The sequence below is a fragment of the Ambystoma mexicanum genome, chromosome 1q, assembly GCF_040938575.1.
Source record: "Ambystoma mexicanum isolate Mex_15411 chromosome 1q, UKY_AmexF1_1, whole genome shotgun sequence".
Taxonomy (NCBI): domain Eukaryota; kingdom Metazoa; phylum Chordata; class Amphibia; order Caudata; family Ambystomatidae; genus Ambystoma; species Ambystoma mexicanum.
Genome location: NC_090922.1, coordinates 1,123,284,418 through 1,123,309,739, shown reverse-complemented (window position 1 = coordinate 1,123,309,739; position 25,322 = coordinate 1,123,284,418). Strand labels below are relative to the sequence as shown.

Genomic DNA, 25,322 nt, shown 5'->3' with positions numbered 1-25,322 from the left:
GGGTAGACAGATCAGATGGTAAAATGGATAGACCCACCCCAGCCGCTAGAGCACTGCAGACGCTGCTGGAGGATTTTGGGTTTGAGGACGTATGGAGGTCACACCACCACCGGGAGAGGCAATATTCACACTATTCAGCCCCACAAAACCTACATACTAGGCTGGACTATATATCTGCTACACAGGAGTTAATGACTGAGATAACGCAGACGGAATATAAAGCGAGGGTCCTCTCAGACCACTCGCCACTAATCTTGGGGTGGCAATATCGACCCCCGAGAGCAAAGATCCCGACATGGTGCCTCAGAGACAGCGAGTATGCTTTGGGAGGCCTGTAAAGTGGTAATGAGGGGGGTAGCTATAGCTAAGTCCAAAGGCATACAAGGGGGGATCCTGGCTGAACTGCAAGATACGGAGAGGGAGCTAGAAAGAGCGTTAAGTGAGGGTGGTAATACCAAGGAAGATAATTAAGTAATACTTAGGCTGCAGCCACTGGGAGAGACTGTGCAATCTTAACTATAAGAAGTATATAGAGAGACAGCATGCGTGGGGATAAACCAGGGAGGGTCTTGGCATGGCTATATAAGAATGAGACCACCAGGCCCACAATTAGAACAATAACTAGGGAGGATGGGAGCATAGCGGACACCCAGGAAGGAGGTAACCAGTAATTTGCAGAGTATTACAGACTCTTGTATGGAGATGATGAGGAAAGTGATCGTAAATAAATACTAGAAATACTGGAGGACATAGGACTGCCGCAGATCAGCGTTGAAGAGAGGGAGGAGCTGGGCGTTCAGATTACCTTAGAGGAATTGGAAGAGGTAGTAAGACAGTTGCCCACCAGCAAGACTCCAGGGACTGATGGACTCCCAAGCAAATTTTATAAAACATGTAAGGATGAGGTGCTTCCCCCGCTCTTAGAAATACTGAACGAAGCATATAAAGTGGGAAGGCTGCCTGAGTCCCTCAGAGAAGTGATAATTATACCGCGACCCAAACCTAATAAGCCTGGTCACAACCTGTCTTGGCAAACAGAATGAGGAGGGTAATTGCTAAACTAATACATCCCGACCAGACTGGCTATGTCACAAATAGGAACATATCCAACAATCTTCGGCGACTCCACCGAGTTGTTGAACACGCAAATGAGGACGAAGGTGAACTGGCAATTGTATCGCTAGACGCAATAAAGGCCTTTGATTCAGTCAAATGGCTGTGGCTGATGGCTGCCCTGGCTGGCTATGGGATAGGGCTTGGGTACCTGCAGTGGGCTAAAATTATATAGAGCGCGCCGTTGGCCAGAGTTAAAACAGGAGCGGTGATATTAGAGAGGTGGCAGGGATGCCTGTTGTCTCCTTTGCTGTATATTCTAGCCCTAGAACTCTTGGCCATATACCTGAGACAACAGTACGTCCCGATAGGCATCGCTGTAGGAGGGGAACCGCATTTAATCTCTTTGTATGCGGATGGCATGTTGTTGTATTTACGGCACCCGAAAGAAAACCTCTAGTACATTCTGGAAGTGATGGAGAGATATGCAAGGCTGTCTGGTATAGCCGTGAACCCCCAAAAATAGAGTATATTTCACTGGGCAGGTACAGAGGGATCTCGTTAGAACAGCTACCGGTGCTACAGATACCATGGAAGGTTCGCACGTTCTGATATCTTGGGATAGATATATACCATACGGTGGAAGAGGAACACCAGTGTAACACAGTGGAGGCGATCAAGAAAATTGAAAATAGCATGAAGTTCTGGGTGAAGCTACCCTTGGCGATGATGGGGCGAGGGGCAATGTTGAAAATGGTGGTCCTGCCAAGACTCTTGCATTATTTTGGGAATATCCCATACCTAATAACGAGGCTGTTATTTGCTAAAATAGAAGGCGTGTGCAGGGATTTCCTTTGGCATGGGACGAGGAATAGAGTGGCCCTTTTGGAAGTTACAAAATTCATATGAGAAAGGGGGTATACAACTGCTGAACTATGAAGTTTATTACATAGCAAGCCAGCTGCAATATGTAGCTAAATGGCTCTCTCAGGAGTCAACCTCAGAGTCCAGGCTGTTCTGACAGGACTGTGCCCCATTCTTCCTAAAGGAAATGATGTGGCTGCCTAAGCCAGACATGGAAAGGCGTCCAAAGATGATGATACTTGGGTGGAAGATGTGGCCAGTTGATGGAGAATCCATTCCCATATTCCCCGCAGGTACCACTAGTGGTGCTGGCGGGCAAAGAAAAGCAACTAAGGATGATGATTAGGAAACACTGGGAAACACTGGGAGCCACTGGGAGCCTGTGGGGGTAGCAACAATGGCCGATATATGGCAGGAGGGGAATATGGGTTACACGCGGGCCAGTATATCACATACCATAGGGTGGTACGGTGAATCAAGGAGACATGGTCCGAAGTAGTACTAGAAGAAGAACCGGACACTACCATAGACACAATATATGACAATGCAGAGGGGGGGACATGAGATATCTAGAATATGTGCTGATGATGTCCAAGGTGGGGAAGGAAGTGGCAAAACTGAGAGGGGACTGGGAAGAGGAAGTAGGAGCCCCAATAAGTGATGGGATGTGGGAACGAGCCCAAGGGTACCGCAAAAAAAGTGTTGAGGAATGCAAGACTGCAACAGATACAACTGTAGGTAACCCATAGGGCATATATGAGGCCCCAGAGAATAGCCAAATTTAAAAACGTAGGGTGACAAGCATATCCCAAATGTAATGAGGAAAATGCCGGAATGGTGCATATGTTCTGAACATGACCAGTCATTGAGTGATTTTGGGGTGAGGTGACACACAGGCTAGCTGAAAAAGGAATCAAGATTGTGGTGGACACGGTGTGGGCCTGTTTAATAGGAGGGTTTCCGAGACCACGTAAACTCAAGCATGTAAGTAAATTAAATGACCTAGCGTATGCACTTACAAAGAGGAGAATTGCTATGGGGTGGAAGGCATGCCATAGACCACGAATAGAAGTATGGTGGAAAGATCTACAGAAATGGGCTGAAGCGGAAACTGCAGTATGGCAAGATGCAAGTAATGTCTGGGGGGGTAGAGGCTGAGACCGTGATAGCTTGGAAACAACTAATAGCAGAATTATTTGGGGTAATACGAGACCCAACAGAAACCATGGAAAAGGAATCCCTACTACAACATGCAGAAATAGAACATGAAGGGGAATAGACTCGAAAGGGGGGGGGAGAGGAAAAGCAGTGGACATGATGAAGCGATGTATGTTTAAAAATGTTATTTTACGCACTGCAAGTTTGGTTTGTATTGTTTGTTGAAAAATGTATACATTTTTTATTTTTTTTTTTTTTTAAAGGATGGGAAAGAAGCTATGTGTGAATCCCTCCAGACTGGTCTTGACTCTGTTGATCGCATCAGCAAAGGCATGGCGGCTAGTGCAGTGATCCGCAATTTGCATGGTTGAGGAAGTCAAAATTTGCCCCAGACGTTCAATCCAGACTTCTCAATATGCCCTTTGTTGGCACTCATCTATTTGGGACTAAAGCTGATGAGAGTTTGGAGAAGCTGCAAACTTCCAAGGCGGCGGCCAAATTCCTTGGAACTGCAATAAGGCAAACTCCAAACCGCCCCACAGGTTCGCCCTGAAGGGGTAGATCTTTTCGCTATTGCGCATTCGGAAAAGGCAGAGGAAAGCCAACTCAAAGAGGTCAAAGACAAATCCCCCGTGGTGGACGGGGTAGAGGTACTAAGACCGCAACAGCAGGGGCTGCCTTACCTTCAGCCACTGCGTCAGCCACTCTAAAACCTCTCTGTGGTCTTCGTTCACAAGACTGCAGTAGGAGGCAGGTAGTCACAGCATCTGACAGAATGGCAAGACCAAGGTTACTGCCTACATTTCCTGCAAAAACCTCAGTCATCCACCGGGGAACAACTCTTTGAAGGATCCGGATCGGCTCCTTATGCAGGAGATTTTAACCCTGCTGGAGAAAGGTGCTATAGAACCAGTACCTGTAGCGGAGAGGAACAAGGGTTGGTATTCCCCTTATTTTCTAATTCCAAAGAAGGACGGAGGATTGAGACACGAGATTTGGACAAGTTCCTCAGGAAGGACACGTTATCCTTCAGGCCCTCCAGATTCAGGATTGGATGGTATCCTTGGAACTCCAGGATGCTTACTTTCATGTGCCAATCCATCACAAGCACAGACAGTACCTGAGGTTTGCCGTTGGCAACTCTCACTATTAGTTTTGGGTTCTACCATTTGGGCTAACCTCTGCCCAAGGGTTTTCACCAAGCTAATGGCGGTTGTGGCAGTGAGTCTTAGGAGAGGGGGATTCATGTTTACCCCTGCCTGGACGATTGGCTGATCAGGCCCAGTTCCCCAGAACAAGCCCTAGATCCTCTCCACTATACTTGCCACTCCCTCCACAGGCTGGGCTTCTCCCTCAACTTTAAGAAGTCCCACATGATACCATCACAAAGACTCCAATTCACCAGAGCAGTCCTGGATGCATCCCTGGGAAAAGCCTCGCCACCATTCGTGAGGGCTCAAGACATTCTGCAGATGGCGACAAAAGTTATAGAATGCCCAACATCTTCCGGCCTTCGACTTTCTAAGGTTGCTCGGTCTCATGGCATCCTGCATTGTTCTGATGCCACAGGCTCGCCTGAGAATGAGATCTCTCCAGTGGGTTCTCAGGACCCAGTGGTCACAATTCACAGGAAGAATGTCAGATCTCCTACAAATGCCAAACAGAGTCTCACTGGATCTTCAGTGGTTGGCCTGTCGGGAGAACACCTTGAAAGGACAACCGTTTTGGCAACCATGGCCAGAGAGAACAGTAGTGATGGACGCCTCACTCGCGGGGCGGGGAGCCCATACCAATGATTTGACCATCAGCGGTCGTTGGTCTCCATCGGAGTCTAAACTATATATCAACCTTTTAGAGCTGAGGGCAATCGGATTAGCGCTGAAGGCCTTTCTGCCCTCTGTACGGGGAAAGAATATCCTGATAATGACCAACAACCCAGTGGCCATGTACTACCTCAACAAAAGAGGAGGTGTAGGGTCACTACCACTGTGCAGAGAGGCTATGCATCTCTGGTTCTGGGCAATACACAAAGGAATCTCTCTATCAGCAGTTCACCTAGCCGGAAGGATAACACAACAGCAGACGCTCGGAACAGGCACAGCACAGTCTCCCACGAGTGGGAACTAGCTCAGGAAGTCCTTCAAGAGATCTTCACCCTTTGGGGAACCCCTCAAGTGGATCTGTTTGAGACCGATGCCAACCTGAAGTACAAACTGTTTGGCTCAAGGGAATTTCTCCCAAGAGGAGAGATCTAGGAGACGCGTTGTCTGTGGACTGGGAATTTCCACTTCTTTACGCGTTTCCTCCAGTACCCGTCATTCCTCACGTAATAAGGAGGTTGAGAAGGTTCAGGAAATCCATTATCCTAATTGCCCCGAATTGGGCCAGGAGGACGTGGAGGAGGACCTTCTGGTTGTCCATTTGCCCTCCGATTCGTCTTCCACAAAGAGAGGACCTTCTCTCATGAGAGGAGGGTTGGGTTCTCGATCCAGAGGTCAAAACACTAAGCCTTCATGCATGGTTTCGGAGAGGTTGAGATAAATGGATCGGGACCTCCCGGAAGACGTAATGTAGATTTAGCTTTCAGCCAGAAGGCCAGCAACAAAGTCTTTATCCCTGCCGATGGACCAAGTTTTGCAACTTGTGCAGAAACAAGAATGTGGTTCCCTTTTCAGTGCGGCACACGTATGGTGTTGTCTTTCTTATTGCATCTAGCTAATCTGGGGCTCCAGATTGGAACAATCAAGGGGTACTTGACGCCCCTTTCAATCTTTAAGCGCACGTTGCAGGAAGCCTCGTATTTTAAGATGCCACTGATTATTCATTCAATTTCTAAAAGGGCTCACAAATGTGTTCTGTGAGGAACTCATGGTGGCAACACTAAAGATGGATACAAGTGATCACAGTTCAAGGGTGTTTATTGAACAATGTTTGCAGGGTGGAAAAAGGCTTAAACTAAACCTAAAGCTAAGATGGGAGCAAATGTCGACCATCAAATGAAAATAGGGCAGTCCTAGTGGCGATGTCAAAATAAAAGGGCCTATACTAAGAAACCTCTTGGCAAACCTCATATCTAATACAAAAAGAGGTGTGGGATAGTTTTAAACTAGAGGATTTTAAAGCGGGATTGCCAGATGCCGGGGTCATGGCACACGATATGCTGGAGGCCGCGGCGCATCATGTCGACACCTCGACCCGGACCCTTATGCTTGGCGTGGACACCTCTTGTCAGGCTTGGCTGCACGCTACCAAGTTCTCTAAAGAGGACAGGATAAGTTCAGATGTAAGACTAAGGACAGCACACAGACCGCCAAGTCCTTGTCTGTCTTGGTGAAACCACCTTCCAGGGCACAGAGAACGTCTTTGCAGCCTCGGTCTTCCTTTGGTTTTCGGGGATTCCTGGATCGGAAGTCCCGTAGGGTCGATACTCCAGGAAATTCCCGCCCACGGCATCAACGGGGCAGGTTTTTCCTCTCGTTCCTCAGCCTCCTCTTCAGGTTCAGGTGGCGCCGCCACCGATAAACCAACTAAATGAAGTTTCTCTGCGCTCGCACGAGACCCCGGTGGGAGGGCGCATTGCGTCTCACTGGGAGGCGTGGCAGGCCATCAACAAGGACCGGTGGGTATTGTCAGGCGCTTGAGCGGGCTTCCACTTGCCCCTTTCCCCCCCTACCCAATCCTTCAATCCCTCCTTCCAGCAGTCTGGGTCAACCTCCCTCAGAGCCGAGATACAGAAGTTGCTGGATTTCAGGGCGGTGGAACCCGTTGCCCTAGGGGAGCGAGGGAAGGGCTTCTACTCCCGGTTGTTTACGGTGCCCAAACCCAACCAGGCTGGCCTGCGCACCATCCTAGACCTTGCCCAGTTCAATCTCTCTTTACCCCAAGAGAAATTAAAGATGATCACGCCCTGTCAGATAAAGTCCTCTTTAGAGAAGGGCGATTGGCTCAGCGTGGTGGACCTTCAGGGTGCATATATGCATATTCTGATTTGGTGTCCGCATCAGAAATACCTATGTTTTTCCGTGGGGAGGAACATTTCCAGTTCCGAGTGCTCCCGTTTGGCCTCAGCTCGGCACTGCGTGTCTTTACGAAGATGTTGGTTATCGCAGCTCATCTTCCGCTTCAGGGTATCCATGTATATCCGTATTTGGAAGATTGGCTGCTGCGCAGTCCTCGTCCTCAATCAGCCTTGAGCAACCTTCAGTCTCTTGTCCAGCTCCTGTTCCATCTTGTGCTCTTGGTGAACTGGCAGAAATCCTCCATGACGGTCTCTCAGGACCTGATTTTCCTTGGTTTTCCGTGGAACACGATCGACTGCAGAGTGTATCTGACCGGGGACAGAATGGCAGCTCTGTTGGCCACGTGTCAGGTGTTTGTGCAGTCAGAGAGCATGTCGGCCTGGTGGTTCCAGAGGCTTCTGGGCCTCATGGCCTTGTGTGTGCTGGTTCTTCCTCTTGCTTGTCTCAAGATGAGGCAAACACAGATGGCTCTTCGGAGTTCTTGGCGCCAAGCAATGGACAGAGACTCCAAAATGATTCCTGTTCCATCTTTCATGAGAGCGGACCTTGTGTGGTGGTCGTCTCTCAGCAATCGGTTGGTGGGTGCGGCCTCTCAGGACCCCGGCCCGCTAGTGACAATCACGACAGACTCTTCCCTTCTGGGGTGGGGTGCGACGTTGGACCTTCTTCAGGTTTCCGATCTCTGGTCACCGCAGGACAATCTCCTTCATATAAATCACTTGGAGCTCCTGGCGATCAAGCCTGTCATTGTCAACAAAGTAGTTTGGATCCGCACGGACAATGTAGTGTCCATGTTTTATATCAACAAGCAAGGGGGGTACCAAGTCCCCTCCTCTTGTGGATCTAGCCATTCAGCTATGGGAATGGGCGGTTCAGCATGGCATCTGGCTGGTGGTAGTGCACATCCCAGGTCAGCTGAATGTTACTGCGGATGTCCTCAGCCGAGGTACAGTGGTCAGCTACGAGTGGGAACTGAGCTCCGCGGTCCTCTTGCAAATCTTCCGGTGTTGGGGCACTCCAAAAGTGGACCTCTTTGCAACGGCGTCAAACAGGAAACTTCCCCTTTATGCCTCCAGGAACAGGCTGGGAGCCTCCTCTCTGGGGGATGCCCTTGAAATTCTCTGGCTCAACTTGAGAGCCTATGCTTTCCCGCCTCTGCCTCTTATTCATCGGACGCTGTGCAAGCTGAAGAGCACGGTGAACTATTCTCTTCTGCTCATAGCACCGTGGTGGCCGGCCAGGTTTTGGTTTTCAGAGCTTCAGCATCTGTCGGTGTGTAGATCTAGCTTCCGTTGGTTCCCGACCTGCTTCACCAGAGAGATCGGCAGCTGTGGCACCCCTCCCCACAATCGTTCAGCTTGGCAGCATGGTGTCTGAGTTCAGATCTTTAGAACACCTCAACTTGTCCACTGATAACATGCATATTATTCAGGCGGCCAGGAAGCCCTTAGCGAGATCTCAATACAGGAGCAAATGGCTTTGGTTCTGCCACTGGTGCTTAGCCAGACAGCTGGCCCCGGGGGGGGGGGGGGCTATGATCGACACGGTGCTGTCCTTTGTCTCTCATCTAGGAGAGTCGGGCATCCATGTCTTGACATGCAGGACTTATCCTTCGGCTGTTGCTGCATACCTATCCACGGATCAGTGCTCTTTTTCACTGGCAAACCCAGTGGTTAAAAGGCACTTTGCGGGTCTCACCCGTCTTTACCCTCCTGTTCGCAAACCGCATCCGACGTGGGATCTGAACGTGGTCCTTACGGCCTTGTGCCATAAGCCCTTTGAGCCAATGGCTACTGTAGACTTTAAGCACCTTTCTTGGAAAGTGTCCTTCTTGGTCGCTGTGACTTTGGCAAGACATGTGAGTGAGCTCCAGGCCTTGTCAGTGGAGCATCCCTTTCTGGTTTTTCATAAGGATAAGATTGTCCTGAGGACGAAGCCTTTCCTTCCAAAAGTGGTTTCAGATTTTCATCTGAATCAGTCAATCTCCTTGCCTGTCTTCTTTCCAAACCCAGCCTCAGAGGCTGAGAGGGTTTTGCATTGCCTGGACGTTAGAAGAGTTCTTAAGTTCTATCTGGACAGAACATCTGAATTTAGGAGTTCTTCTCAACTCTTGGTGACCTTCAGTAATCCGCAGGGTAAACAGGCCTCCAAAGCGACTATTTCCAGATGGATCGCTGCCTGTATTATGGAGTCTTACACTGTTCAAAGTCTTCAACCTCCAAAAGGGGTTTATGCACATCTGGTACAGGGCAAGGCAGCTGCTGTTGCCTTTCAAAAGTCTCCCCTGGGAGACAATCGCGAAAGCGGCTACCTGGTCCTCACCATCAGCCTTTTGTAAACACTACTGTTTGGATCCGAGCGCCAGGTCTGATGCTCAGTTTGGCCAGGCTTTGGTTAAAAACCTTTTTCAGTAAGGAGTTTTCCATCCACCCGTAATTCCTGTGAGGAGTGCTTGGGAATCTCCCATAAGTATGGAGGAAAGGGGACGGGACGTAGGAGTATAATAAGGTTACTCACTGTAGTGACCACCTTACTCCTAGTCCCCTTTCCTCATAGGCCCACCCGCCGTCCCCTCTAATAAGGTTCCTCTGATATTGCTTAAAGGCGATAGAAAAGGACTGATGGGTGATGCGCTTGGCGGAGCTAAGGAGGGCGGCGTTACAGCCGTGTGCGGTACCCCGCGTAAAAAGAGAGGAAGGACACATTTTTGAAAGACTTGATGCTTTTTACAAAGTGCTCCGGTCCCATCCCACAGGATGGAGGAATGTCCCATAAGTATGGAGGAAAGAGGGCTATCGACTAGGAGTAAGGTGGTCACTACGGTGAGTAACCTTATTATTTTATATGTACAATATACTTTTGGTCCCACTTTGACAGGTCCTTCCATCGCTTTGATAGTTCTTTAATGATCACATTTTGTAATTTAAAATACCATCCATTAGGTTTCTCTTTATTTTGAAAGTGAACGGCCAATTGACGACACTGGTGATACATCCTATGTACATTCTTCTTCCTGATATGAATACATGTCAAGGCAAGGATTCCTTGACTGCACAGAGCTCTGATAAGCGGTTCTCATGACCTGGCTAGTGGATTTTGTGAGGGATATACGTGACGTGTTGCTTTTGTATTTCAAATGAGCTAGACATGTGGTAGTGCTTTTATGAGGCTTTCATGTAAACACCAGTTTCAGCATGATGGATCAGGGCCTTTGTGGCCAAATGTTTTGTGTTGTGACCAGGACTTAGTGGTGAATTTTAGGTCTGCTACGTGTACCTTGAAGTAGAGAAATGAATACATAGCTTTCCATCTTAGAGTATGAACCAAATCACTACTTTTTATGCGTCTGCTTTCAAGTTTAAATAAAGGAGTATTATTTAGAGTGGAGGGTAATTGTTTCTAGTTTGGATTAGTTATGGGTGTAAAACCTTGGTTTTCTAATTTTTATCCCATGGGCTGCGCCTCTCCGCTGACCAATCCTCTACTAGGCCACACCACCACATTGAATTTCTCAATCTTGCGCATGTGCGGTGAAGCCCACCCAGAGTTCATAAGAGGAGATGATGGGGCCGGCAAATGTTTCAGGTCTTGCTCATGGGCTTCTGTGCATGTGGCAGGCAAGCCAAATTGGGAAATGAAGCAGACTTCCAAATGGATATTTCCACATGTCTACAAAGACTAGGTTCGCAGCAGTTGACTGTGCTTCTGGTGTTAAATAATTTAGAGGGCCGGTAGTAAATGTGGACCCAATGGGTGGTACCCACGCAGGCCCCACATGTACCAGGCAACATCGTTGCAGTACATAATACTTTTCACTGTTGCTTATTTCTTTGGTATCCAAGCTATTTCTTGGTTTCACTTAATAATTCACATATGTATAAACATGGGTTTTAGTGTGTTCAGTATCTTGCTTGACTTTCATGTACCTGTCACATAATGTGTTTTTAGTTAATGTGTTATTTTTATTTATAGGTTGTCATTAGCATGCAACTGATGTCTGGTGACCCTTGCTTTAAGACGTAAGTTTTACTTCCTTTTTCTGAGGGATAACTTTGTTAAAACTAGTGTGTTTTAAAAGCTTTGTAATTTATTCACAAAGAAATATTGAATTTTAAACTGCTACTGTGCAATGTTATTTTAAAGATTCATGTTTTCATTTACAGTATTGATGTTTAAAGGAGTTGATCGTTGGTTTTCTTTTTTTTTTTTGGTTGTTAAAGTGTAAACTAAATTTTAACCTCAACAAATTCAGGCAGAATAAGGTCATCAGTCGGGTAGAACCAAATAAATTGTTTAAAGATGTGGAGAAATGGGAGTTGGTTGTCATATGAAGGTCTTCACATACCCTTGAAACTGAATGATAATTCTATTCAGGAGTACAAATCTAACTCCATTATGAATTTTATTGCTACTGGAAACAGGTAAAAGAAAACTAGCAACGCAGATACCTTGATGGATCTGATTCAGACTATTCTCCATTGTGAATTAGCCCCATTACTTTACCGCTGTTCATTAGAATGTTGTGCTCCAACACCTTAGTGGGCCTGGCCAATTACCTCTGCAACACTGTCAGCCCCAGGATCATACTGATTACCTTTTTAAAGCTGCCTGTAACTACAGCCCACCTAGAAAAATGTTGAGAGGGTGGATTATAACTCACAAAAGAGTGCACACTCACTCCAAAAGGCACCACCCTGGCACGCCTCAATTATGATCCCAGGCTTTGCTCCCAGAGTAGCCACGAATTAAAGCCCTCCCTCATTTGAGAAAGCCCATGGTTCCTCCAAGCTTACATTACCTCTTTCTGTTTGGACTGGCAAGTTTCCTATGTATAGATGCTCCAGATTTGGAAACTGCGGCATAGACATTACCCCATAACCGATGGGTACTGGTACCACTGTCCCTCTGAGAGGGACCGGCGCCCACCAAATGAATACTCAACTGCTTAAACATAGTCTAGTTATAAATTGATTGTCTTGCATAGCACAGTCAACCTGCCAAATCTATTTTTAACCGGATCTATATTTTTCAGGTCAAAATTCAAAGGAACCTCAGCCAACTCCAAAATACTTTGACATTTTATAGCACAATCAGAAATCACACACTGAAAATCCACAAACAATGATTTAAAAGGGGCCGAGAATATCTTAAAATATAACAATAGATATTCCCAATTAACTATTGCACCAATTAATAAGAGACCCAGTGCAGGATGTTAAATTAAATCAACTTAAACTGGGCATTCCTAGAAGCTTTGCCGACACACTTTATTCCATTCCGACGACTCAAAAGTCGTTTCCATGTCCCGTTCCCACTTGTCCTTTACCTTAAACTGGGGCTGGGTTCTGCTATTCTGTAATGTAGAATATAATCTGAGTATGAAATGCCCTTCATTCCCTGTGGCCAGGATAGCATGTATGATGGGGTTGGTCGAGGGTTCCTATCATATCCCATTTAGCCACCAGAGGGCTAGTTAACAGTGCATCATTTAGGAACTACTCTTTGGGTACCTGAAATCGCTCTGCCCTGGCGGTGAAAGTCAATAAGGTCCCCCCTTCAAAGAGCTCTCCCATAGTTCGGCACCCTCTCCCCTCCTTAGCGCATTTGGAGTCACTCATGTCTCTTATGATTTCGGCCTCTCAGGCATCAGCCCTCAGGGGTATATCTGTAACTTGACGCGTGCCCTCTGCCATGCCTGCCTGACCATGGTGCTCAAACAAGACGCCATCCATAGCAACTCTAGCTCTGTGTGATGCTTCTTGGGCTTCCCCGTCAACTGCTTGTCTATGTACCCTTCCCCGGTTTCCCATCTGGTGGCATGCTGCAATTGTGTCACCAGGAAATATAGTTCAAAGTCTGGGAGAGCCAGTCCTCCCCTACCCTCCCCCCTCCTACTGTCCACTGCGTAGTGTGTACATTTTAAAAAAAAATCAGGATGGGAGAACCACACTTTTGTGATTCAGGATATATTATTTTAATCTCTGAATTTAAATGATGGTACATACAATATATCACTTATTTGCATTATAGCAGATAGACGGACAGTTATACATTCGGTTTTGAGTACCGCTCGGTACCACCCCTATTAGTGTGGAGGGTGTTAGCCGTCTGGTGGTGCAGAATCTCTTGAATACACAATCAACATAGTTTCACAAAACAAGAGTGAGTGCAGCCCAGGAGCTCAAATGGTCCATGGGTATATGTCATAGGGAAAACACAACAACGGGTGTGTACAGGTAAGTATGAGGTAGAGTTGTGTCATGGATCCACACTGTAGTGTTTCGGCCACAGGGTACGAGGACTGGACGTAGGTGGCTAGGATGGCCTTCTTCAGGATGGCGGTGAAGGAATATAACACTGTCCGTGTGGTATCTGTGGAATTTAACGACAAGTGGCTAGGGAGGTGTGGGATCACCAGGGTTAATTCGTAATTTAAGAAACTTGAGTGGGAGTAACACCAGCACAGCGGGCGGCAACAGAATAACAGCACCCCCCCCCCCCAATACCCTTTTTTTCAAAGAGGGGGCCAACCGGGATGGCCCAAGAGAAGACCACAACCCAGGTCAATACATGCGGACCAGGCAATGGTATTCGAACCAACCATAAAAACTAGAAGAGTGCCCTCGCTGTTGTAACTATAACCACAGATTCAAGAAAAGCAGGACAAAACAATTATTTGGCCTGATATCTCGGGCTGTATAAAAAAGATATGAGGTGCTTAACTCTAGCAATCCCAAAATAAATCAGCAGCTCAATAAGTCTTTGCCACCCACTCGGGAGGTTGGTTCTAAACAGTTCAACAAAACAGTACAACATTTAAACCAAAAGTTGATAAGAAATGTATTTTAAGAATAAGAGTAAAAGACATCAGCAAATTTTTAGACAAGTTATAAACAAATAATACAGACAAGTTTCATCTATTTGGAACATAATCAAACAGCTCAAAAAGAATAATGCTTCAAATTGAGTTCAATAACAAAGAACAAAAACAAAGTATACATGCATGTGCAATTTAGTGAAAAATTCATTGCATCATGAAACCCCCTTCTTTGGTACATTAGTTCCTCATTAGTGGGGCTAGAGTTTTTTTGATGAGAGTCAATGAGTTATGAAGGGTCTTTCGATGCAAGATATCTGATCAATTGCCAACGTGAACGTGATTAAAATCTAGTTGGTAGTGGAAGGCTGTAGTACAGGTAGATCACTGTTCCCTGTAATCGTCACGTTTCGGCGGACAAAGGTGGATGTACGGGCCGCCTTCATCAGGGCTCCAAGTCAGGGACCTTGCCGGTGCGCATTATCTCAAGCGCATTGGTGCGCCCACGCATTGGATAGGGAGAAGGACGCCAGACGCCAGGGCCAGTTGTGCAGGTGCTGGGTCGAGTGAATAGACTTCACAGTGAATGCGGAAGTTTCACAGGTAATCTCGAGGCTTGTTGTTTCAGTGCGGCATGAGAGACGGCAGCCGCTCGAGTCTGCTCTGCCTGAGTGTGACTGGATCGCACTAACGAGCCTCCGGGAATGCGGAATGACATTAGCACCAACGGCAACAAATGTGACTAGGACACCCAAAACTATACTGATCTTCAACCTCTCCACAAGAACACTTATCCACGCCGAAAAAGCTCTTCTAGAAAGGGGGTTGTCTTTTGTCCCTGCAACCAAAGCCAATTAATTTCAAACCGAAGCGGATCTCAAGAAATTCTTTTGGATACTACGCCTCAAGTACTTTTTCGAGGTATACGTTCCTCAGAACCGAGGACAAGATGACTCTGTTGAACCCACTTAAGAGCTCACACGAGAGAACCACGCGGGCCTCAAACCCAGGTCCACTTTCGTACCTCCTCCCCCCCCCCCCCACACCATCCCAGGGGAATTTGACACCTTTGAAAAAATGGTACTAAAAACAGTCACAGAAGTATTATCACAAAAGAAATTCTATCAAGACAACCTCCAAAGAGAAGAAAGGAAAGCCATCAAAGAACTCAACAGCGACCACACCATTACCATCAAACCCGCGGACAAAGGCGGAATTGTCCTCCTGAACACCAAAGATTACAATCAAGAATGTTCCACACTTCTGGCAGACACCACTTCCTACAAGCTACAACAGAGATCCCACACCACGATTGAAGGAAGAAATAGCCAGCCTCACCAAATACGCAGAGGAAGAGAGTTGGATGTGCGAAGATGAATGCAGATTCCTCAACAAAACGCACCCAAGAATACCCGCATTCTATATACTCCCGAAGATGCACAAGAATGCTGACAAACCACTCTATACTCTAATGCATACGCCTCGCCATGACAGAAAACGTCTTCCTCTTCAAAAAACAGTTGTATCAACAAGTAAAAGGGGTCAGCATGGCCGCAACCTTCGCCCCGGACGTGGCCAATTTATACATGGCATAATACGAAGATGACCACATTTACAACGGCAACAATCCCTATCTCCACAACATCCTTATATGGCGCAGATACATAGACGATGTCTTGCTCATCTGGCAAGGGAGCCAAACCGAACTGATCGCTTTCCATCACTGGCTCAATCAGAGGAATCCACACATCAGATTCACCCAGGAATGGGACCACCAGACCATTAACTTCCTTGATTTACACATCTATCGATCTGGAAACATTCTCAAAACGGAACTGTTCAGGAAACCTACAGACAGAAATACCCTACTGCATTTCTCCAGCTACCACCCGGTTGGCCTCAAATACAATTTACCATTTGGCCAATTCCTCCGGGTCCGAAGAAACTGTACTGAGAGAGAAAACTTTGAGATCCATGCACATCAACTCCAAGAACATCTCACTGGTAGGGGGCACCCCAAGAAAGCCGTGAAAATTGCGAAAAAAAGAGCAGCCAAAACAGACCGCGCCATCTGCCTCACCACAAAGGAAAAAAAAAACATGGAAAGGATTGTCTGTTTCACCACATTCATCCCCATAAGCAACCTTTTCAAATGTGCTATCAATAAACACTGGCACCTTATAAAGAACGAAGGTACACTTGCGAAGAAACCCCTTTTCGCCTTTAAGAAAAACAAAAACCTCTGAAATACCTTGGTCCACACTTTTCTTGAGCCTGAAAAAGAGACCTCCACCCTTTGGAACCTACCGCCAGTGGTCGGCCATTTCAGCTGTGGACACTGCGTAGCCTGCAAATTCACCAAAACCAGCAAAACCTTTGATCGCAAGGACTTTCATTGGACCTTACAAAACCACACCAATTGCGAAAGCAAACGTGATCTATGCCATCAAATGCCCATGCGACCTTCTGTACATTGGCAAGACTATTAGGCCAATCAAGCAACACATCAGCGAACACAGGTCCTGCATAAAAAACGCTGTGGCAGACAAACCACTCGTTGACCATTTTTCAAAGAAAGGACACAGCAACAAACAATTTTCCTGGATTGTCATACAACAACTTGAACCCTCAGAAACGAGGGGGCGACATCAACTTGGCCCTCACCCGGCTTCAACAAAAATGGGTTCATAGACTTGATACAGTAAAAAATGGCCTCAACATTACGGTGGAATGGAAACATTTCTGGACCTAATTGTCACCAGTACCCACCGTTCCTTTAAAACCGTACCATACTACTGTGAGTCCCATGATTAGACACCTTTCAGTCTTCATATGACCCAAACTACTAGAATAGATGTTCATCCTCTGTACTCAACTGCTTAGAAATCATGTGACAAGTTTTATCCAACCTCATGCACCTTGTTTTCAACGTTGAAAGTCATTTACCAATCCATCATGAACAGATGTACATGCATTTTGGGTATGGACTATATTGCCTCTTACATTGCATTTTACACCTTTGACCTAGGTGTTCCACGAATAGACCATGTATTTAGTCATTGAGTCCCATGTCTAGACATAATTCAGACACCCAGTGACATTAGGATCTGTAATATATGTTCACCCGAGGCACTCAACTGTGGACAACAATGTGGCACGTTTATCACCCTACTATGAACATATGTGCATGTACATGTTGTATTCATTATCGGTGCCTGCTGCGCCCTTGCCTCCAGCAGTATCGCACTTGTACTTCCATTGCGACCTCACCGGACTACACTTCCCATCAGCAGTCACGGTGACTGATTGGCTCCTTCCCTCACCATCATACGACTGACCGGGCACTCATTGGCCCACTTGCTGAGATTCCATTGGACAGCCCGGTCCAGGGGCGGGCACTTTTTGTGCTCTTTATTTTCACTTTCACTTGTGCATGCCACGACGCTCCAGCCAGACGCTTCCACTCCGGCACCCTTCCAAGTAAGTTTCGCTTTGCACAGGCAAATAATTGTTCCACTCCGCGCCGTTTCCAAAGCTCTTTGTGAGACTACCCACATCCTGATGCACTAACCAGCCTATTCACTTCAGCCCGGTATTTTTTGCCGTTCCACAAAACTTACACAGAGGCTGCCACATGCCTCCGCACTGTGTCCATATGTACCACTGCCCAATACAGGCACCGGCACACAAAGTCCTTTGTTACCATGTCCTCTGAACCACTGCTCGATCACAAAATCTCACGACACAGGCACCATAGACCACTATGTATGCTTTCCACCATGCGTCTCCTACGCGTTTTTTCGCGCGGAGGCTACAACTTTCTTCTAGCTTGGGCTTATAGAGGCAATCCTGCCAGCCATTACACAGACTGGATACCACACACGCTCCAGGCACCGTTGATTCTGCCCTCCGACACTTTGTTCCTGAGGCATCACTCCTATCAGGAAGGCACCACCCCTGACCGGTCACACTAATTTTGACCCCTGACCGAGACTACATCCAGTTGTTGCCATTTCTTTTAGTTGCTGGCGCCATTCATTGACGCACCCGCCATCTGGTAACCCTGGTTCCCGAACTGGCCGTTTGGACTAAAAACCCTTACCAGCAGTGGACACTGAGCCACCGCCTTCACCTGACTCCTCGCATGGTTGAAGAAGTTTACCGCTGCACCGCTTGTCGGTCCCTGGTAAGCCTCTTACGTGCACCGGTCCTGACACCAATCAGTCACTATCAAGTTTCTTAAATTACGAATTAACCGTGAAGATCCCACACCCCCCTAACCACTTGTCATTAAATGCCACAGATACCACACGGACAGAGTTATATTCCTTCACCTCCATCCTGAAGAAGGCCATCCTAGTCACCTATGTCCAGTCCTCGTACCCTGTGGCCGAAACACTACAGTGTCGATCCATGACATAACTCTACCTCATACTTACCTGTACTCACCCGTTGTTGTATTTTCCCTATGACAAATACCCATGGACCATTTGAGGTCCTGGGCTGCACTCACTCTTGTTTTGTGAACCTATGTTGATTGTGTATTCAAGAGATTTTACACCACCACAAGGCTAACACCCTGCACACTAATGGGGGTGGTACTGAGCGGTACTCCTGCAAAACCAAATGTATATCTGTCCGTCTATCTGCTATAATGCAAATGCAGATAAGTGATATATTGTATGTACCATCATTTAAATTCAGAGATTAAAATAATATATCCTGAATCTCAAAAGTGTGGTTCTCCAATCCTGATTTTTTTTTTTTTTTTTTTTTAAATGTACATTCACCCTCCTGGGCACATCAGGACCGAGCCAGGCGCCCTGTATTATTTACCCACTGCGTAGTGTGGTCATTGATACCCAGTGCTGCTTCCCACCCCACAGTGGGTCTGCTATTCTACTGTCCAACAATTTGAAGAAGGGGGTGTCCTGGCCATGTGCGGTATGCTCGCAAAGAAGTAAAGCACCCTGGGGAGGATCAGCATTTTACATATCGTAATCTTGCCTAATAAGGACAGTGGGTAGCCGATGCCAGAAACCAATCCGTCCTCTATTACCTAAGTGCCCTCTGCACGTTATATTGAAACATGTCTGCTACAGAGTGGTGGACTTGAATACCCAGATAGCAGAAGGAATTCTCTCAATGCAGCCCTACCTCCGGTAGGCCCCACAGCGCCTTGCCTCTCAGCAAGCCCAGCAGGATTAATCTTCGTTTACCTACAAGCCAGTGAGCACCTCTAAATGGTGTAACACCTCCAGCATATATGGGGCATGTAACGGGTTACGGGTTATGCACATAAAGTAGAACATCGTCCGGGTATAGGGAGATGACATGGTGTTGACCCCCCACTCCTTCCTGCGTCGCAGAATTCTGCTCTAAAATTGTTGCAATGGTTTCCAACGCTAGGGCAAAGAGAACCAGGGATAGACGACAGCCCTGACGCATGCCCCTTCTTAATTGCCTGCTGCGTGAGATAACTTTGCCCGTTTTTCTCCCCTTGCTCCTGGTACAATAGGTGGATCCACCGCAGCATGTTCGGGCCTAGACCATTGCTTTCAAGCACACGGAAAAGCCAATCCAAGTGCACTCAAAGGCCTTTACCGCGTTCAGGGATTCCACCGCCAGTTCCTCCTCTGTCCCTGTTCTCTCTCTATTCTATATTGGAGCCTTCTGAGATTCATTGTTGTATTTCTGCCCCATACAAAGCCGCATTGATCCCGATGGATCAGACGGGGGTGTCCTTCAGTAGCTTAGATGCCAACGCTTGGACCCAGAACTTTATTGTCTATATTAAGTAGTGAGATGGGGCGGTACGACCCACTGTGCCGCGGCTACCTTCTTGGTTTCAATAATACTATGATAATTGCCTCCCTCATTGATGCCGGAAGGTGCCCTCTCTGAAAGGCCACCTCGTAAATCTGTTTTAGCCGGGGGACGAGCAGATCTGAATACAGTTTATAAAATGTGGCCTGAGGCATCGCCCCCTGGCGTTTTCCCATTCCTCAGGGACTCTATTGCTATCTTGAGTTCATGCTCCAACAGGGGCTCTTCCAACTTTGACACCACTTTCATGCCCAATCGGGGAAAAGAAGCTTGGTCCAACATGTCATCCATGTCCTTGGTGTTCAAGGGCCCTTTTCTATCATATAACCTTTCATAGTATTTCTGAAAAAAAGCATTTATGCCCTCCTGTGTTATCGGGTTCCCCTCCTCATCCTCAATTTGGGTGATCATGCTCCATGGCTGTTCCTGTCTGAGAAGCCAGGTCAGAAGTCGCCCTGCTTTATCCCCCTCCCCGTAAATCCTGACTTAAGTGATGTGCAGAGTCGTGTTTCCCCAGATGTCTCCTGCACTTTTTGTCGGTGCACCCTAGCCCAGAGGAGGCCGGCCCCACACAGCAACCCCTTCGCCACCTCCCCACTTTCTAATCCATTCCTCCACACCCTTCATGGTGCAGAGCAATGTGCATCGAGTCCCATGGAAGATGGTCATGCATTTACCCCTGATTGCTACCTTGAATGCTTCCCTCAATACCATGTAAACATCCATGGTCCCTTAATTGACTTCGAAGTACTCTACTATGGCCCGCAAAGGCCCAGTCTGTCACGGCTTCCACCCCCAGTCGCACATGTGGGATATGCACATGTCTTCCTTCCTCAGAACATTGTGGCTCTTGGGGGGCGTGGTACGATAACGTTCTGCCCAGGTATTCAACATCCCGATACTGTGGGGGGGACCTGCTCCCTCCCCACAAAGAGATAGTTTTAGCCAGAATAAGTAGTGTGTGGATGGGAGTAAAAGGGGTAGCACCCTCTGGTCTCCCTTGCTCTCTCGCCAGTGGTCTGAGGTTTAGCTCTGTCAGTGAGCGACTCAGGGATTTGGAGGCTAGTGGCTTGCTATGTTCCTTGGGATCCGACCTAGCCAACTGATGCTGGAGTACACAGTTGAAGTCACTTCCCTTATATTTACTCTGTTCCTGTGCCCCCCCACCCACCCATCATGTCAACCTGCTTCGGGAAATAGTTGTTTTTGTCAATATTGGGGGCGTACAAGTTTGCCAAGCATAATTCCCTTCCCTCTAACGTCCCCAAGAGAATGGGAGTCCTGCCATCCTCGTCATGTATGACTTCAGTTGTCTGGAAGGGAACCCCATCCGCTATCCAGATCAGAACCCTCTGGAATGGGAAGAAAAAGAAGTGCTGTACACCTCCTCAGCTAGATTTCACCTTCTCCAGCTCTGTTTCTTGTAGGAGTGCTATCTGCACTCCAGCTCTTGAGGAAACCTAATACCTCTCAGCGTTTAGCTGGCCACCCCAGCCCCCTTGCGTTCCGGACATTGAAACCCCGGGCATAGCATGCAACCCAGAGGTGGAATTCCCTGTCCCCACCCTTCTCCGCCCCCCTTGACCACCACCCCCATGTTCACCCTCCTAACATCAACTATTAACTGCAGTAACTTCGGAACCATCATTAGAATGCCTTCAGCATGTGCACTCCACAGCGGTCTGCATTACCAGGGGTCTTGTATGTAAGCATGATTGGAATCATCCTCCTAGGCATCCCCCACCTGTCTGTTTCCACTGTAAAGAATCCTTCGGATCTCTCACTAAAACCCTACCTAAAGTCTCCTCTCAGGTGGCCAGGGAAGGCAGACTCTTCTTGATCCCAACCACGGGGCGGTGTACTGCGGTAGGATCACCTGGGTGGAGACAGGATCCAAGAAAGTGGGGAGAATCCGTGGGATGAGACGCAGTATTTTTCCTGTAAGAAGGAGAATTTTACCACTTTACCAGAAGAGGTTATGGCTTACTGTCATTTTAATGTTTCTAAACCTCCTATTAAATCTAAGGTAGTAAACCCTAAGATTGCAAAACCACAGCATATTATACCAAAAGAAGGTCCTAAAAGTCCTCCTCAATATCAAAGGTACCCTACAAGGAATGGCGGAAATGGTGTCTTCTCTAAACCAACTTCCTCTAATAAAGTTAAAACGTACAGCCCCTCTGTTAAGTGGTCAGGTAATTAGATCTACCCTTAAAGGTATAGAGAAACCTAGCTTTAATGAAGTAGACTACATGTCCCAGAATCCTATGGGGACTGAGACAAATAAGAGGGCTGAGGAGGCATGTGGATGTTGTATTCCGGCAATTAATCCTAATAGCATTTACCAGGATCAGGCAATTGAAACAAATCACACCTGAAGCCAATTGCCAAACCTGTGAGGCGTAAAAGGCTGAAACAAGGAAGGAGAGGAGATGGAGCAGGATTTGGAAGGCTGGCAGTAGGAGTAGCAGTGGAAGAGCTCAAGGCTGGCAGTTCACGAATAAGTGTGAGCACAGAAAGGACGCCAGAGCGTGGAGACAGCAGATTTCACTTGCAAGCTCTGAGACCTTGCTGTGGTCTCAAATCCTGCAATGCTGTGGCTGCACTGAGGAAGAAGTGTTAAGAGTGGAGTATTCCCCATTTGCGCAGAGTAACTGTGATTGCAGATCCGTGACCATGCTGACACCCGAGGCCCATAGCAGAAGGCAAGCGTTGGAGTGAAGGAGACTCCCCATTGGTGTGGCTAGACCCCAGGCACCCTTACTGCAGAATGGTGAATGAGAATGCAAAAGGAGAGTGAAGCAGCCCGCAACCAGTGTTTCTGGAGCCAGTGAGTGAAGCTCGGCATCCAGATTCACATAGAAAGCCTTGCTGGTAACTTGCCAGTTCCAAAGTCACTTGCATAAGTTTACTGACCCAACACACTGATTCTGTCGGCTGTCTCCACAACCACCAGCCTGGCTTCAGAGCTGCCAGATGCACGGAAACTGCTCTACTGAACACCCGTGATGACTTGCTCTCTGATCTTGACTCTAACTCTCCATCTGTTCTTTTGCTCCTGGATCTTTCCTCTGCCTTCGGCACGGTCACTCATACCATCCCGAATAATCGGCTCGATGATACCCGGGCCATCACAGGCCTGGCACTGTTGACCTCCTTTCTCCCTAGCCGACCGTCCCAGGTTCAACTTGGCACTTTTATCTCCCCTATCACAATCTCCAACTGTGGCATCCCTCAAGGCTCTATCCTCTCGCTGTGGCTTTTCAACATCTACCTTTCCCCTTTGGCCCACTTGATCTCTTCCTTCTCTCCTCACTTGCATTGTTATGCAGATGACACGCAGCTCTCCTTCAAGCTACCCTCCTCTTCCTCCTCTCTCATGCCCGACTGTCTGACTGCTATTCAGGCATGGTGTGCTGCCAGTGATCTCTACCTTAATACCAGTAAGACTGAGATTCTTTTCATTGGAATCGCAGCTCCCACCTTCCCTCCCTCCATCTGGCCGCCCTCTATGGGTCCCCTCCCCTTGTGAGGCAAAAAAACGTAGTGTCATCTTTGATACCTCTCTCTCCTTCTCTCCTCACATCATGGACCTTGCCAAGAAGGCCCACTATCAGCTGTATCTCCTCAGAGGTATTCTCCCTTTCCTCACCTTGCCCCAGAAACTCAATGTCCCCAGAGCTCTGGTCGTCTCTAGGCATAACTACTGTAACAGCTTCTTCCTCAATCTTCCTTCTTCCTCACTTTGTCCCCTTCAACTAATCCAGAATAGGACTGACAGATTTTTTTCTTGGCATCAAACCCAGGAACCGCATCTGTCCAGCCCTAATTTCTCTCCACTGGCTCTTGGTTGCTGCTAGGATCGAATTCAAGACCCTATGCATCATCCACAAGGCTTTCTGGGGCTTGGGGCCCCGCTACATCCAACACTCTCTCCCTAAATACCTGCCTGCTAGATTCCTTCGGTCTACTAGCTCCAACACTCTTTGCGAATTATACTGTTCTCTAAGCAAAGAGGTGAGGGGTAGATGTCTCTCCTCCGCAGGAGCCTCACTCTGGAATGGTCTCCCTGGCCCTCTCAAGCTTGAGCAGGATCTCCTTAAGTTCCAAAAGCTCCTCAAGACCCTCCTTTTCTCCTTGTCCTTCACTCGCCCCCTGCCGCTCCTCTGCTAACCCCTTCCTGCCTCATTGATTGGCTGCCTGGTTCTCTCTGAGTACTACAGGGCTCCAGCCCCACCCCCTCACTCCAAAACCCCCACCACTTGCACCTGCCCTCTTCACTTTTTTCCCCTTCACTCCTCCGCATTTGTTTTTCGCAGACTGCCACCTCCGCCCCTCCAACAAGTCTTGGTCTACACTTGCACAATCCGAATGTCACAAGGCCTAGTAGGACCGATATTGTATCTTTCTCCCTTGTCCCGCCCTGCCCCTTTGTCTTGTGGCGCCTTGAAACACCATTTGTTGTACAGACGCCTTACAAATATCCAATAAATAAATAATAATGAATTAGTGACAGCAGTAGTGTTTGCATACAAAGAGAAGTCTATTATTTTCCATTGTTGAATCAATTGTTAAGTGTTACAAGTGAAAGCAGAATCAAAGGGAAGTCGCGTCGGGCTAATCGTATTTCCCGAAAGGAGGTTAAAACGGTCTCTGTGATATATGGAAATACAAACATTCCCAATCCTTTAAGGTTGAGGATATATCTTAGAGTGGTCACGTATACTACCAACCTGTTTTTCCTTTGAAGACGGAACCTTGTAGAGCTCAAAACAATTTGTTTATAAGTTGAGACGTTGTTGTACTGACTAGAAGAACAAGCATTACCCCGAGCCAAGAGGCAAACCCTTTACAAAGCGGAATAAGACCTATTTAGGTTTGTCCATCTGAACTATGAAATTGTTAAAGGTCCAATGTACTCTAATGCAAGTGACATTGTTGCCTGAGGCTGGAAAAGTGGCAGTACAGCTTCAGGGTATTTACTGGAACCAAGAAGGGGTGAACAAAGATGGGGAAGGGGACTGGGTGCTTGTAAAAAAAGATTAGAAAAATAATCTGTTATGCTAAAGAATGCTGAAGTTGGGAGAGAGTCTGTCTAGAAGCAGAGGCAGGTTATGCTTGTGGCAGTAAAGCAGACAGACGAGGTAAAGAGGCTCCCCTATTCTTGGAGCATAGGAAAGAAAAGTGCCTTGACTACATGAAGAGGTCAAAGAGTCTCGTCTTTAATTGCCTAATAATCCAGAAGTCTTAAATTGAAGCAGAAGTACCTGAGCTGTGGCGGTGTATACAACTGTCAGTGGATGTTATATTATACATTGGTTGAAGTATCAGCCTACTGTGAAACAAGAGAGAATGTTTTCATGGTAGCAGTAATAGAAGGGTGGTTGTCCAGAAGAAAGCAACAGCCCAAAGAAAAGCATCCTGACAATTATACAAAATATACTGCAGAGGTCCTAACCAATTGTAGAGTTGTAGAAGAAGATATTGTTAACCCTTTAATTGAGCTGTGTCAAATAATCTTGGAAGGAGGATATCCGGATTACCATTGGTGCTATTTTCTTAGCTGGATTTGGAAGGGGATCTTT

At 47.3% G+C, this 25,322-nt stretch overlaps 1 protein-coding gene across 3 annotated transcripts in view; it reads left to right on the top strand.

The window, feature by feature from the left end:
* Positions 1–25,322, top strand: part of EEIG2 (EEIG family member 2) — an 847,845-nt gene that overhangs the window by 376,714 nt on the left and 445,809 nt on the right. For all 3 annotated transcript variants that reach the window (XM_069641869.1, XM_069641870.1, XM_069641871.1), the window contains one exon: positions 11,067–11,113. In XM_069641869.1, the coding sequence (XP_069497970.1) occupies positions 11,067–11,113 (47 nt within the window). The remainder of the gene's footprint in view (positions 1–11,066; positions 11,114–25,322) is intronic.